General features: G+C 43.1%; 2 protein-coding genes across 2 annotated transcripts; one reads left to right on the plus strand and one right to left on the minus strand.

Moving 5' to 3' along the window:
- The first annotated feature begins 8 nt into the window (after positions 1-8).
- LOC146978403 (uncharacterized) lies at positions 9-8,515 on the plus strand. Its single transcript, XM_085791088.1, has 4 exons — positions 9-143; positions 4,852-4,971; positions 5,198-5,234; positions 6,506-8,515. Exons 2-4 carry the CDS (start codon positions 4,908-4,910, stop codon positions 8,382-8,384), a joined length of 1,980 nt encoding a protein of 659 aa, XP_085647214.1. The 5' UTR covers positions 9-143; positions 4,852-4,907; the 3' UTR covers positions 8,385-8,515.
- Positions 8,516-9,304: 789 nt separating this feature from the next.
- Positions 9,305-15,167, minus strand: s100v2 (S100 calcium binding protein V2). Its single transcript, XM_085791089.1, has 3 exons — positions 15,012-15,167; positions 10,814-10,945; positions 9,305-9,751 (listed from the first exon to the last, which is right to left on the minus strand). The coding sequence occupies exons 1-3, from the start codon at positions 15,018-15,020 to the stop codon at positions 9,581-9,583; spliced, it is 312 nt and encodes a 103-aa protein (XP_085647215.1). The 5' UTR covers positions 15,021-15,167; the 3' UTR covers positions 9,305-9,580.
- Between the last annotated feature and the right edge of the window lie 870 nt (positions 15,168-16,037).

A 16,037-nucleotide genomic window follows, 5' to 3' on the forward strand; every position in this document is an offset into this window, starting at 1 on the left:
GTGGTGGTGGTGACTCTGAGCCCCAGTCTGCTGTAACAACAAAGCCCGAGTGCCTCCTCCCATCTGAGGGTCCGGCTGGCTGCAGGCGCCACCTACAGGCAGGACCCGCGCATTACAGCCAGACCCCATCATCATCACCACTGGTATTGATTGATTGGAAGTGATAATCTATAATGTTCACCTTTGAGAGTGTGTGCCACAGGTTCTTCAACTCAAGGTCCAATCACTTGTTTTTCTTTTTTTTTCTCCAGAGCTTTCATTTCTCATTTCTCAGAGCTGGAGTTGGTGCGGAGCGTGAGATGTTGTAGGAGGTCTCCAAGATGTTATTTAGTGGACCTTGTTTCTTAGATTGCCTTTTTATGTTGTTTCTTTTGCATTGTGTAGGACAGTTTTGTTGTGTGAGTGTGTGTTGTGTTTTTTTTTATCTATATGTTGGACATGGGACGTGTGCGACCACATGTATTTCCTCATTGAAGACAATAAAGTTGAACTTGAAATCTTGAGTTATGATGATGCTGTCAGGCTCACTAAAGGTCAGTCAGGATTTTTTTTTAACGCTCAATCCGAGCACACAGCTAGGCTATGGACTGACAATTTAGCATGTCAGAATAACATCAGTCCTTTCATCTTTGACCCCAGTCCTTTGAAACTGAGGTCATGAATGTAGCCTAAATGTCTTTAAATTATAGTACTTGAATTAGTGGATTCTTATAAATACTTAGGTAGGCTAATATTCTTGATAAAAAAAAAACTGACCTTTGAGTGTAACACTGATTCAGTGTATAAGAAGAACCAGCAGCGACTCTTCTGCCTTAGGAAACTTGTCAAGCTTCCCGGTTGACAGGACCCTGCTGAATATGTTTTATCATTCTTTTGTTGAGTCTGTGCTTACCTTGGTTTCAATCTCTTAATGTCAAAAACAAAAATGTATTGTCAAGGGTGGTCAACGTCTGCAGTAAAATAATTGGCATGGACCAAGAAACCCTGCATGATATGTAGGCCTACAACAAAAGGGTTTACAATAAAGTAAAATCCATCCTGTCTGTCAGCTTCCATCCATTATATCAACAATTTGAGCTTCTTCCTTCAGGTTCCCTTTTCAGACTTTCACCAATCAAAACCAACATATATAAACAATATTTTGCTGTCTCCCTCCAAGATGTAGCTTATTGCACAGAGCACATTAGCTATGTTGGTCCTGCAGCAGCACAGTGTGATTAATTTTATTAATTATTTATTGCTTTTTAGACTGTTAACATATGCGTTTATGTCCATTGTTTGCATCAAGGCAAGGTAAGGCAAGGCAATTTTATTTGTATAGCCCGTTTTTACAAACAGTTTGTCTCAAAGGGCTTTACACAGCATCACAACAACATCCTCTGTCCTTATACCCTCACATCGACTGAGGAAAAACTCCATAGAAAACCCTTTTAACAGGGAAAAATTGGAGAAACCTCAGGGTGAGCAACAGAGGAGGGATCCCTCACCCAGGACGGGCAGACGTGCAATAGAAATTGTTACAGACAAGAAAACAGTTTATAGTTTATGACACAGAATGTGGGAAACATGAAAAGTGTCAGTGTTTTTATCTGTATTGTTGTCATCTGTGTTTTGTGTCTGTTTGTTGTTTTATGCTCCCCCCAAATGAATTGCCCCATTGGGGACAAATAAAGTTGTTAAAGTTGAAGTCACTCTGATGTTCATCAATGTTGTGATGGTGGAATAATGGGAAAGTGAGTGATCCAACCTCTTTGGCTATTTTACATCTAAATATAAAGCATTCTTCTATTATACATCTACATATCTGCATTGTGTCAGTATTGTGTTAGTAATGTATTCTGTAATATGTGCCTTTTCATGCCTGCCAGGCCAGCTTCATTACTGAATTACATTGGCTCCCCTGTGGTTATGAACATCAGTAATCAAAACAAGCATGAACCTGTAGTTGTGTTTAATCTCCTCCACTCCTCAGCCTGTGACCCAACCTTGGCTCCTATTAAACCTTCACTTCCAACCCGCAGGAGGCTTAAAAAGCTGATCTGCGCTCATAAATCACCTCCACGCCCCCGTAGTCTACAATATCTCCTTACACTAGTCTGAATCAGTTAAGTTAACAAAAAAAAAGAAAGAAAAGCAGCAGTGAGGTCTCAGGTATCAACATGTGTAATACCATCCTACATGAATCCAATACTAGAGCCTCTGAGGAGGGCGGTGATGGTTGGTCTTTGATCTACAGGCAGGGCCGTATAGGGGAGAAAGGTGATGATAATTCTGGAGGCCCAATGCCCAGTGGGGCCCACAAAAAACCCCATAGTCTAATCTTTGTATGACTGATTTATTCTGCCTAAGACCCTGACTAATACTCATAGTAATGCTGCATTAGCATCAAAACAAAGTAGGCTAAATAAAAAATGATTATACATATGTAGTCTAAGAAAAAAAGTGGAAAAGTCAGGGGCCCACTTTAGGGGCCCAGAATTTCTAGCAACGGCCCTGCATACAGGATGTAATCTGCATGTGTAGGCTACCTGTTGCTGTCCTGATGTTGTCCTTGATCTCTCTGCTGATTTGTTGCTGAGAAGAAGAAAAGGAAGAAAAAGAATCTCGCTCTCACTTCTCCACGTCTGAACCAGCTGTTGCAGCCGAGTCAGTCGAACCACACTCCCATGCAGACCGACTCAGCTAGGGCACAGGGGATTTTCCTCGCTGAGTCAGGTCCATTCTCGGTTCCTTCTTTTAAAAAAAATTAATTAAAAAAATCATATCTATTTATTCTCCATCCGGTTTCATCTCCCAGATCCTCAGTCCTCGATCAATGCATCTGCAAAGCCTGACACAGCAGAAGACTTTCAGATTTCAGCAGCAGTTTCACCACCAGACTCAGGTCCAGCTTGTGGTGTGTAAAATTAGACGAGCACAGAATTAGTCACAGGCAGCTTCATGGTGAGCGCAGCAGGGAAAGGAGTGGGTAAGATGGCTAATGAGGAGAAAAGCAGATTGGAGAGGATTAGCAGTGACCTGGAAACAGCCGTGTGCTAACAGGCTGCATGCATGCACGCCTCCCAGCGTCAAACATGAAGGTGAGCGGCTGCTGAGCACCGTCTCATGAGAGAAGAGTGATGCAGCAGGTGTCATGTGACGTTTTGAAGACTCAACAAGACCACAGGGACGGAGATCGAGCTGCTGCTGCTGCTGCCGTGACTCCAGTAGAAACCAGTTCAGCTCAGAGCAGCTGCTCAGTGTTGGATCTGTTTGACCCCACAGAGCGAAGCCTGCATGGCCTCTGCACCCACTGACCAGGAGCAGGCTGCACAAAACGCATTAAGTTTTTCCACCTAATTGCATGACGACTAGGCTACTTAAGGTTTGATTGCCCCCCCAGCTGATGGGGTTAATTAAGGATGTTGCACAGAATCTCTTAACAGGTTAATTGGGAGGAGAAAAAAAAGTTGAGACATTTTTACAGCAGTGCACTGAGATAGAGGGCAAGCCAAGGCAATTTTATTTGTATAGCCCATTTTTACAAACAGTTTGTCTCAAATTGCTTTACATAGCATCATAACAACATCCTCTGCCCTGTTGACTGAGGAAAAACTCTCAGGAAAACGCTTTTAACAGGGAAAAATTGAGAAACCTCAGGCTGAGCAACAGAGGAACCTGGGATCCCTCACCCAGGACGGGCAGACGTGCAATAGATGTTGTATACAGACAAGAAAACAGTTTATAACACAGAATATAGAAGAGGCAGACATACCTTTAGTTGTGTCTCCTTAGTTTGGCTGCAAGGTCTTTAGTGCATTGGATGAACTCACTTTAAGTGATTTAGGTTAAGTCAATATAGCGCAAATTCACAACAGGAAGGATCTCAAAGTACTTTTCCAACAGCGCCAGTCTAGACCTTCTGAGAGACAGAGAAGGCACATGGCAATAGTTGCAGAAACCTCAAGCAGAACCAGAGTCAGGGTGGACATATACATTTGCACTGACAAGTTGAGTAGAGAGGCAGAGAGAGGTACAACAAATACTGATCTGAAAAACAAACAAACAGAATCTAATAACCCTACTAGTAATTATAGGAAAACTTTGCAGCAGGCATTAGACTGGGTCATACAGCAGAAGGTGGATCACAGTAGCAGATCTGGACTCAACAGCTCTGTAGATGGGAGAACCTGGAGGAGCTAAGAAACTTTTCTCTCAACATTTCAAGCCACCTTTAAGAAAATATATTGGATTGTTTTAAGCTTGCAGAGGATGTTGAAATGATGCAATGTAAAACCATTTGAGACAAACTGTTTGTAAAAATGGGATATACAAATAAAATTGCCTTGCCTTGCCTTTTAATATTAAAGAACCTTAACTCATGTTTGCAGTGTCTGTAGTTGTACTTGTTAGTCTTAGTTGTGGTTTTTGTTTTTGGTGTCTTTCAGTTGGCTACTTTTCTGTTGCTTTATATTGTCTTGTTATAGCTTGTTTGTTTTTTAGTTTTAGTTTTCTGTCCTCTATGTTACTGCCACCTGATTATTTGTGTCATTTTTTTCTTAAAATGAAAAAAAGAAAAAATTAATAACTTAACTCGGACTTTGCATCTGGGTCTTGTTTAAATTCAGTTCAGCTCAGCCTGCGCCACCACAGTGGTGTATATTCGAGTGCACTGGGTAGCTGTGTGGAGCAGAGATGGAGCAGTGTGATGATCCCTGTGAGAGCTACAGTCACACACAGCAGCTTAATCTCCATGTCCTGACCAGCGACACAGGCCTGAGCGTTCACAGCCGGCTGATGTACAATGACTAACTCCTCATTTTCATTTTCATTCTTATCTAAACAAATGTGTATGTGTGTGTGTTGAGATAGGACGTGACTCTGCTGAGCTCACAGACAGCTTCACGTCCTGGCAGCAGCTCACAGACATGTCGACAGCCTGCGGATTCCTCGTGGTCGTCCAGGTGTGTGTGGCTGCAGGGGTCAACACAGGTGAGACCTCTGCACTCGATAACGAGCTCTGAAACAGAAACAGAAACAGGTTTAATGCAGCGCTTTGATGAAGAATGATACTGTATCTAGCTACTTCATTGTGCTCTGCTAGTATCCATGAAACAGTATTAGTTGTGTTTATTAAGGTGAATGTAAAACATGACCAGAGCTATTGATCATCATCCGGTTACATTGCAGCTGTTTGTTGTGTGCCTTATTGTTTCAGAATGGAGCGTTGTGCAGACTCCTGATGTCAGCAACAGGTGAGACGCTCAGACTCAGATCTGCTCTGTGAACATGGTTCAGTGGCTTCAGACGGATACAACACTCGAGATAGAGTCTCATCAAGATAAAACACATGCAAGAGGGAATGCGGTCCCACCGGTCCACACGGACAGATCCGATGGTTGTAATGAAACAGTCCCAACAGATTAGGATCCTCTGAGTCGTCCACCACTGTGGGCAGTGGAACAACATGGGAAACAGCTGTTTAATATTTAGGATGTGAAGTTTGTCATTGTGAGCATGTGGAGGAAAATTATGGCCACATGTGGAATTCTGATTTGAGGAATTATTAAGAAAAACAAACTTAATTCTGACTTGAAAGCAAGAATTTAGTTAGTTAGTTAGTTCTCAGCACATTAGCATTTAGCTCAAAGGACAGGAGCTTTTAGCATGGCAGTTGTAGGGTTTTTTGTTTATACATCATTTTTAAATTGCTGTATTGCCTGCGAATAATGTGATATCTGGTAAAAACCAGACCAGATAGAGTCTTACAGGTGGATTGTTAAAGTTTATCAGTGAGCATTAGACTGACGAGCTCTGTGTGTGAGTGTGAACAAAAACCTAAACAGGCCATAATAGGCTACATAAATATAATACATGAAGAAAAACAGCCACAAAGTGTTAGTCCATCCACATAGGTTTGTAGTTGAAGTTATAATCCATGAATATGATCGATAGCCTACACATTATTAATACAAATTGTAGGTGGTACTATGCTACTGATGAAGAAAAAAAAAAAAGTTAATCAGCTGAGCTCCATTTGAAACTTTACATTTTGCTGATTATGAATGAATTCAAACTCTTAGGGGGGGTCATGATGTAAGACGCTGTTCATGTGTAAAGCATATGCATTGCAATATAGAGAAATAAGAAACATATAAAGCAGAACAGTGCGACTCGTCAGTGTTGGACCGGAGCAGATGGTGGTACAAAAAAACATACAGCTTAGCTCTTTTTAAGAACTTCAAACTTTATCTATTTTCTTTTCTTCTACTTTTTTACTCTTCTTTGCTCTTGCTTTTAACTCTGTTTAATGTTTACAATTTTTTTAATTTAAAAAAGTTTGTTTTTATGCTGTTTTATGCTGTTCCTTTCCAAATGTTTTGTCTTTATGTAAAGCACATTGAGTTGCCTTGGTTGCATTATATAAATAAAGATGCCTTGCCTTGCCTATAATCCTTCAGTCAGTCAGTTCAGTCAGTGTTGGATCCACTGGCTCATTCCTCTCTCCTGTCTCATCTGTTTCCAGGATCCATCTCCAGATGACATCACCGAGGCTCGACCCCTCCTTCGCCGGCGCTGGAGATGCTGAAATCGGTCCAGACGATCCTCGCAGAGACACCAGGTCCAAACAGTTGAGGAGTGCGGTCAGCGATCTGTGGTTTAAACAACCTCCGAGTCCTGTGTCCGATGATGCCCTGGGTCCCGGGAGTCAGACCGGTTGTTTCGGAGGCAGTGGTCTCATCGAGGAGTTCTTACCTGGATTTGGATTCAGCCGTGACGACACACCCGAGACAGAAACGACGACGTCCAGCCATGAGACAATAGTCATCATGGACGAGGACCCTGCTGTGACTGAGTCAGCGACGTACCTGTACGAGCGGCATCCCGAGGTATCAACTCTGCTGAGGTACCAGAGGGGGGCGTTGCGTCTTCTCAGGGGCGGGGGTCTCTCCTCTGCTAGAGGTCACGATGTATTGCTGGTTGGTCACGGCAGCACGGGAACCGATGGGACGGTCCGGCTGAGTGGACGCGGCCCAGAGGAGCTGGTCGGACTGGTGTCGACCTTAAAAGCCGAACACATCTCCGGTCCGATCGGCACCATCGGCCTCATCGGTTGCAACCTCGGAAACGACCAACACTTCGTCCAGCAGCTGCTTCGAGGTCTCAGATCTGTCGGCGTGGAGACCAAGCTGCTGCTATACACCTCCTTTCTGTCCGTTAGCCCCGATGGACAGATAATGACCGGAACGGATGGAGTCTGGACGTCCAACAACCACAGCAGGAGAATCACCGCCGAACTGGACCAATCAGGAGGGGTGGTCGCCAAAGTGGAGATTGGGTCCGCGGGGCAGGAAGTCCCTGGTTATCGAGGAAACGTCTTGTACCTTCAGACGCTGGACTGGCCGAGTCACCCGCAGATGTTCGTGCCGATGCAGCTGCGTAAGAAGTACCCGTCTATAGACTGCCTGGAGGGACTGACCTGGAGCCTGTTCTTCGAGGAAAACGAAAGGCGACGTGCTCCCGACTACATCCCGTTTCACAGCCAACAGGAGTTGAACCCAGTTTGGCTCACGGAACCGGGACCGAGTGGAGACAACCTCATCTTCAAGCACATTGTGAACATTCAGGATCTACTGGTGGAGATACGATACAACGCCAGGGAGGAGGTGTCGTCCGACCTCTACTACGTTCTCAACGACTGCATCTATAAAGTGCACAAGACGAATCTTAGCGTGAGTCTGACCGGGAAGTTCATGGCCACCGTGAACCAAGCCGAGGTCGAACAGTTTCGTCACAGTTTCGTCCAGCAGCAGGGCGAGGCCTCCTTGCAGGAACTCAGCGAGGGCCTCAAATCGTCGAAGTTCATCGATTTCTGTCGACAGACCTTCCAGTACCAGGAGTGCAGTTACAACTGCGAGAGATGGGGGCGCTACTTCATGTCCGCCGTGTTTTCAGCTTCTGTTCGTAACTTCAGAACCTTCTCGCTTTTCCTCATGAGCGCCATCGGATGCGAAGTGGGCCGCTCGCGAGGCACCGACAGCCCCCTGTGCACGGCCTTCGTCGACGACCACCCGATGAGCACCGGCGCCGAGCAACCCTGGCCCGACCACCTGCGGCGAGGTTTCTACGGCTGCACTCTCACCAACTATGAAATGGCTGCACAGGACCGACAGATCTGGTTGGATCAAGTCGTCGGGAAGGAAAACGCCCTGTACATCAAATCCAAGCAGATAATGAACGCGGTCGACCACGACGAGCAAACAGAGCTCGACATCTTTGGGAAGGTCAAAGTCATGAATAAGTACGTGTTCTCGTCCTATCTCGAGTTCTTCCGAGGGACACCTGAGGGAAAGAAACTCAAGAGAGGATGTACTCCTTCTCCGCATGAGGACTTAAACCCATGAATGAGAAGCTGTAGTTCATTTTGCCTCATGCTGATAAAACCCTGTAGTCAAATGCTGCCTGGTCCGCTCCACTGCTTCATCATCTTGATAATTAAAAGCAATAAAAAGTAACTTAGTAACCAAATAAAGGCTTAAACAATGAAACAGGCAAGTGTTGGTGATTTCTTTATGTTTATTACATCATTTTTACGGTGTCACAAAGGACAGAATACAGAGAATTACAAAATATAAATACATAGAAAATGCAGAATCACTGAGGATGAAGCATCACTAGTACAAACATATAAAGGGACTATAAAGCACAAGGTTGTTTATCTCCAGAAAATGATTAAAAATCCAAACTATAATGTGAGTTTTGTTTTTGCTGATGCATGTAAGGAGACGGGAGATGCTCTGCACTGATGAGAGAGAAGAAAATCCTGCAGCTGGTCAGTTTTGAAGGCACATATCACTTCTGTATCATCACAACACATACATACGCTGCATTAATGGATACAAACTATAGGCTTTTGCATTGACAAGTGGTTAACTAGTGAGATGACCTCTGATATGAAAACATGGATGCCCTGACAGCCTGCTCTTGCTGCTCTTTTTTTCTAAACAGGTGACTGCTGTTGTACTGTATCACATCCAAAACAAAAAAAACAAATATGAAACCAAAATTTAGAAATCAAAAATATATTGGATAGCGACTCTGACTATGATAACGTCCAGCGACCGTCAGCACCAGTTAAATTCGGGCAAACAGACCAACACTGAAGCCGTCGGAGTGTGAAGCTGTGTCAGTTTGATGCTGCAGCTGTGTCTTTGTTTTAACTATTACAAGAGAACAGGAACTCATCCACACGTAAACAACTTATTCATGATCAGGCAGATGTTGCGAACAGATGTTAACTGGTTCTCAGTACAAGGGTGATTTGGGTATTGATTTAATTGTAGTTTTTTACCTTTCAGACTACGAGTTGTGGAGTTTAACTGGTGCAGAGGATGCTGGACAGATGCGACAGCAGCGTTCACACCTGTAATGTTTCAGTTCTAAATGTGGAGAGCAGCTCGCTGTGTGCACCTTTGTATTCTGTCCGACACCTGGATAAGGAGAGTGATGTACATACTGTCACCCTGTTTTTCGGGTGGAAAACTCAAGAGCTCGCTGATGATGATGATGTGTTGATGGGCCGGCGGGGTTGCCTTGCTCTTCACAGGACCATGCAGCTGCACGGGGAGCTCGTGTTGCTTGCGAGGAGGCCGTGCTGCGTGGTGGCTAGTGACTGGATCAAGGACCAGAAATGCTTGAAAGAGACGCCCTCGCCGTCGCCTACGCCCATCTTCCTCATGATCTCGCCCAGCCCCTGCTCCGAGCCGATCCCCTGAGAGGAACACAACACACGGGAAATGAGCAGGTTGTTCTGCATCGAAGACTCACTTCAGTTCCTGTTGTCAGGATTTATTTTTTAGGAAGTATTTATTTAAGTTAGAGCCAACAGAGGGGAAAACAGTGATGCTACTGAAAAGAGGATGAAGATAGACACAGTCCACCATCACGCGTTTTCACACCACTGGTGTGATATTTGACCTCCTATATAATCCACATGTACAAGAATGTGATCTAATGCAGAAATACCAAATCTCTTCAGACTTTGCAGGTTGTCTCTGGTAAACTGACCATTGTATGTGTATGAGTTTGTGTTAGCTTGTGTCTGTATATATGGACTTTTGCATAGTTTTCTATCTATTTAATTATCTAATCTATTTGATCTTTATTCAGATTTAGCCTTCTAATCCTTTAATGTATTATTTGTATGTCTATAACTATGGTAAATCATTTTATTCTCTTTTAGGGTGACTACTTAACATCAGTCCAGGGACAGCAGATGTAAAATAGCCTTTTGGCTAGATAAATTGTTTTATTAATGTGCATTGTCCCTGATTATTAAACCTTTAAATAAATAAAATAAATGTACAATGGGATACGGTATGTGTGGGTGACTAGAAATCTCAGAGAGTACACAAGCTAAATAATATTTTCTTTCTTTTATTGTTGTTTTATCTCTTTTCTATTCTTATCATGTTTTTTTTAAATGTTCTTATGCTCTTTTTAATGTTCCTTCTTTTAGTGTGAATCAGTTTGAGCTGCAATAATTGTATGAAATGTGCTATACAAATTATAAGTTATTATTATGATTATTATATTAGACACACATCACACATATTTATAATATTCTAGGTCGTAATCCACTCTTTTCCTCAGTCACATCTTGGTCACGTCATACTTCATTTTCAGTAGTATACTCTGCACATAATTGTGTGAACACTATTGTTGTGCGTTTGTGTGACTCTGCTGCCGAGCATGTGTCTGACTGTCTCAGTGTGTTGAAATGTGCTGCCGCGCCCAGCTGCTGCAGTCAGCAGGGGGGGGTGAACGCTTTTACCTTGACCAGGTTGGGCATCTGGGAGGACAGAAGACCTTTGAACTCGTCCGTCTTCAGCGTCGGACCATTGTCGGCTGAAGCAGAGTGGAACTGGGTGACCAGTGTGCTGATGGCCTTCTCCAGATCTGAGTACTGAGGAGAGGACAAGGAAGAGGAGACACATGGTCAGACCTACATGTAAAAACACGTTTCTCTCTAAGCTGGCTGTTCCCCCTGAAGCACTGCCTCCTTAGAGACAACAAATACAGCCATTGGCGAAAAACACACACAAAAAATACTTTATAATCATAATTTATATTTAATTACTGCCTTCAAAAACAACCCATGTGAGCATTTGCTCGTTTGCTGCCTCTACCTCTGGTCAGCAGGTTATCAGCTGACTCTTGTTTTCAGAGAGACAGCTGTAAAAATACACTCTCCTCTACCTGCTGAGCAGCAGACTGCTCTCTGGTAATCAGAAAGCAGTTGTCTGCTCATAGTGTAGTGAACATGGTGGAGTATTTCAATAAAATAGACAGATATTTTCCTCAGGAGCTGGTGGAGACCAAACACAGAGCTAGAAGAGAGAGGACACCGGAGATTACCACATGAATGCAACAAGTGTTATTTACATTAGAGAACTGATATGTAGGCAGAGGAGATGTGATTCTTTATTTATTGACAAAAGCAGGATAATTAACAATACAACTGTCTGACATCAAACTGAATCTAAGCCGATATCACATCTGCAGAGTTCAGGCTGAGTGGCTTTCAGTTGCCTGGTTTGGGCTAATTTTATTTTGTTTAGAATAATGTGATTTTGTTTAGGTTAATGTTATTTTGTTTAGTTAATGTAAGCTTGTTCAGGCTAAAGGTCTCTTCTTGTTTAGCGTAATATTTAGTTAGCGTAATATTTAGTTAGTTAGTGTTTTGTTGACGATAACATGAATTTTTAGGTTAATTTTTTAACTTATTTGACTCATATTAGCTTGTTTAGTTTATAGGAGAACAATGGCGTATTCAGATTAATGGTGTTTTGTTTAAGTTAACATTAATTTGTGGCTAACATTAATTTTTTACAGCCAACATAGAAACAGCTAATAAGATGGAGGTGGGTTGCTCAAAACACTGACTGACAAAATACAAACAACGGCGAACTGACAAAGCTGCGTTCACAGCTCCGCCCGTGTTTTTTCTCTGACAGTAATAAGAAGACTGAAGTCATTCAGCTGCAGGCTGTTGGACCAATGACAGGTGAGCACTGTTTAAATAAGGTGTGAACGTGTTTGTTTGTCAAAGTTTATGGGAGCAACATTTACTTGTCCACAGGTGATCCATCTTTTCACCATTCAGATCCCTAGCTCCGCCTTAACAAGTTTAAAACTGTCATGACGATTTATGACAAGTTTCATTTAGTAACTGATGTGCTGTTTTATATTGTAGATCACTAAACAGATCCAAATTTTTGTAGGCTACTTTGTGGTACATTGTTTCAGACCTTTACTGTAAGTGTTCACTGTAGCAGTCAGAAAATTAAAGAAAAGAAGAAAAAATTAAGAAATCTCTTTCTGTTTTTCTTTTCTTTTGTCTATTTTTGTTACTGTAGTTAAGTTGTATAGTTGTTCAGGACACAACAACTGTATAAAGTCATCATGAACCTGGTAGCAAACAGATGCATATCCAAACTTTCAGGTATTAAAGATCAATGTGATGAGTTATGAGTGGCATTTGTGTCTTCTAGCTCCGTGTTTGGTCTCCACCAGCTCCAGAGCGAAAAATCTTCTTCTAAAAGCTCTGTTGATGAAATGAGACTGCAGCTTTAGAAAACTTTAAAGGGAGAGTTCAGGCAGGCTCTGTGACACGCTATCAGCTGTTTGGATCAGCGGCGTGGGGAGCCTGAGTGAGTTGGTTAGGTCCAGATAAATTACCTTTTTTCCGACCAGCTGATGCATTTACTTGATATCGTACTCTTGAACTGGTGTATTATTTTGAGGCGGGACTTCTTGCAGGTGGCAAAAATACGCTGATTAATCGTCCCTCATTCAGTCTACAGTGTATTATTATTATACAGTATTGCCTGTGTCTCAGTCCTCGATCCTTTCTACTGCAGATATGATACTTAAAGGCCATTTGTACCTCATACAACCCCACTTCAAAAAAAAAAGCTGAACTATCCCTTTAAATGAAATGTGCCCTGAAACTAAAGCTAAAGACTCAAGGACAGTGCAGAGCAGCAGAGGTGGTCCTGTCCATTAAAAACACAACTATGTTCAACATGAACTAGTTTCCCCTGAGGCCATAAGCTGATATTGTGAGTGATATATCAATTTTAATCATGTTAGAATGATGAATAAACCTCCACTGACCAGAGTTCATACTAACTGTCCTGTTTTCTCTGTCCATAGTGATATTTACCAAAGCCCCCTGGTGGCCAACCATCTGACAACAACCACAGAGATACAAGACTTTTCTGGGAAGCCTGTTGTTGTGACATCAGCATCTGGCTTGTTCACTCTGAGCCGTGCCCTTGTGGTGGAAAAGTAAAACAACCGTTTGGCCTCTCCAGCAAAAAGCTGTTGCATTTCAGGTTTGATTGCAAAACTTCACTTCAACAGTCTCTTCAACAACAGCCCTTCACTCACTCACTCGTGTGTGGATTAGCGCAGCTTTTCCAAGAAACACACTCCGGTCTTTTGCTTCAGTTATTCAATACATGCGGACCAACTGCTTTATCAAAAAAAAAAAAAAAAACCACACCCTCTCTGACTGATGCACCACAAGCCGCTGCAGGCCCTCCTCACCTCCACTACAACCCTCCCACAGGGAGCAGAAGTCTGACTGCAGACGAAGCAGAGTTACACCTTATTATACAGTTACACACATATCATGTTGTTTCTGAAACACAGAGTTGCCACATTAACGCTTTGATACTTGTTGTTTTGCACATGTAATACCTATTCCACCTTTATTACAGTTGTGGATATTGTATTTCAGGGTGAACAGTTCAGATCAAGTCACAGCCCCAGTAGGCTACCTACCACACCCTGATCCAGCTCTCTGGTCTGAACGTCTACAGTAGCCTACAGCAGGCATGGGCAAACTACGGCCCGTGGACCGCATACGGCCCGTCAGATACTGGTGCAAAATTGTCCAAATTATAGCAAAGACCACAAACTTTGACGCTCTGGTGCAAAAACAAGGGGTGACCAACAACACTGCCCAATGTAAATTGAGTGTCAGTTTTCTTTTATGGCTTTTACATGTCTTTTATATTAGTTCACACCAACTCAATCCATCTGATACCGATCTGGCCCGTCCGTCACATTTGATATCACAAAAAAGAGCCAAAAAAGTTTGCCCACACCCCTGATCTAGACTTATAGAGTCTGGTCCTGCACAGTCCCACAAGAGCCGGCTGCACAGGGGCCTTGCTGGTCTCTGCAGGACTGTGGTGGACTAGCTGGTCCAAGTGGGGAACAGAGGTGGCACTGACAGACCCCAACTCTGAAAAACATGGGTCCAAGCCTGAAGAAGACAACACCAGAAACCCCACCTGAAATGCATAAGTCTCACTGCAGTGTGTACACAAACACAAACACAAACACACACACACAGGTGGAGCACACTGGGCCCCTCGCAAAGGCCCGGAGCCACTGATTATTAGGCTATTATTATTATTATTATTATTATTACAGCCACATTAATCAATCAACTACTGCTGTAATAGTGTGATCGGTATTGCTAGTTCCTGGCGGGCTCAGGTGGGGACAGCGGACCTGTAAAGGTGTGTCGGTCGGGGCGGACTGACACAGTAACTGGTTCTCAGGGAGGGGCCGCGCGCCGACCTCAGCGCAGCGGCGGAGGGCCACGCGCAGCTCCCGGTGAAGTCACCACCACCACCGCCACCGGCCGCGGTTAAACCTCTCCGGTTTTAAAGTGTTCACCTCAGAAACAGCCTCTTTTTTTTTATCCTCAACAAAACAATCTCATTCCGCTCTCCGTGGACAGTCGAGGAAGTTGTTCGGTCTGACGCTGAATCCCTCCGCAGAGAGAAAGAGAGAGAAAAAACTTTTTCCTCCAGAAAACTTGATGAAACTTTTCCCCCTTTTAAAAAAAAAACAACAACACTGAACTGAGGTCCAGCTTCAGTCCGGTTCTGTAATAATAAAAGTCCAGTGTTTGTGTGTATGTGTGAATGTGTGTGTGCAGAGAGTCTTACCTGAGGCATGTTGTCGACGACAGTTGGGAGTGTGTATGTGTATGTGTGTGTGTGTGTTGAAGTTTTCTTCCTGCGTGTCTTCACTGCTGCTGCTGCTGCTGCTGTTGTGTGTCAGTGGAGCAGCGCCTCTGTCACCAGCTGGCACCGCTCCTGGATCCTCCCCCCGCCCGCAGCCCGGAGCGGAGCAGCGGAGCAGCGGAGCAGCCCACAGCCAGGAACCAGGAACCAGGAACCAGCAGCAGGGAATGCAAGATTTTACCCAACTAATCATTATATACAAAGGCTTAAGAAGGACATTGATGTGAACTGTACCCACTGTGTCTCTGTCAATGAAACCTTGGTTCATTTATTTTGGTCTTGCCCACACACCAGACAACTTTGGAGCACACTGGCACGCTTTATCAGTGATCATTTATCCCCAGTTTAATTTATGCTGGAAAAATGTTTTGTTTGGCTACACTGAATATGATAAAAAACTAAATTCTCAGTTTTATATGATTAATTTGTTAATTATTTTATCCAAATTTTATATACATGAGTCTAAATTTTCTGGTAAGAAGCCAAACTTCTTGGAACTGTCTGCATATGTTGGTCAATATATCTCCTCCCTCTGTGATTGTGAGAATAAAAAAGCTGTTAAAACGTATGATCTTTGTAAGCTTTACAAAATATTTATTTAAGTTTATGTTTTTTCTGTCTTGCTGTCATCCCCTGGCGTATTTATGATTGTTTTATTTCATCTAACTGTATTCAGTCCTGTGTATACTCTTGTTGTAAATAAAGTTGTTAATAAAAAAAATTTAAAAAAAAGCAGCAGGGAAGAGCCGAGGCTGCAGCACCACTGTCACACACACTCACACAGCCTACACAATCATATACACACACAATCAAATGTGTAGGCCTAAATGTAAAAAAAAAAACATTTCTATTTCCATGTGCTTATGGCTGAGCTCGTTTAAAGAACTTTAAATCGTAGCCTAATCTTGGTTTGCACTATACAAATCAAAAATGTATGCAGCAAATTCA

This window comes from Trachurus japonicus, chromosome 11 (genome assembly GCF_045865225.1).
Source record: "Trachurus japonicus isolate A0001 chromosome 11, Traja_1.0".
Lineage (NCBI taxonomy): Eukaryota > Metazoa > Chordata > Actinopteri > Carangiformes > Carangidae > Trachurus > Trachurus japonicus.

Bases quoted from the DNA above. Each gene is read 5' to 3' on its own strand.
- s100v2 (XM_085791089.1), bottom strand. The intron at 9,752-10,813 runs GTAAAAGCGTTC...TGTTCCTCTCAG, and splicing joins AGATGCCCAACCTGGTCAAG to GGGATCGGCTCGGAGCAGGG.
- LOC146978403 (XM_085791088.1), top strand. From the start codon at position 4,908: ATGTCGACAGCCTGCGGATTCCTCGTGGTCGTCCAGGTGTGTGTGGCT. The intron at 4,972-5,197 runs GTGAGACCTCTG...TTATTGTTTCAG, and splicing joins GGCTGCAGGGGTCAACACAG to AATGGAGCGTTGTGCAGACT. The intron at 5,235-6,505 runs GTGAGACGCTCA...ATCTGTTTCCAG, and splicing joins ACTCCTGATGTCAGCAACAG to GATCCATCTCCAGATGACAT.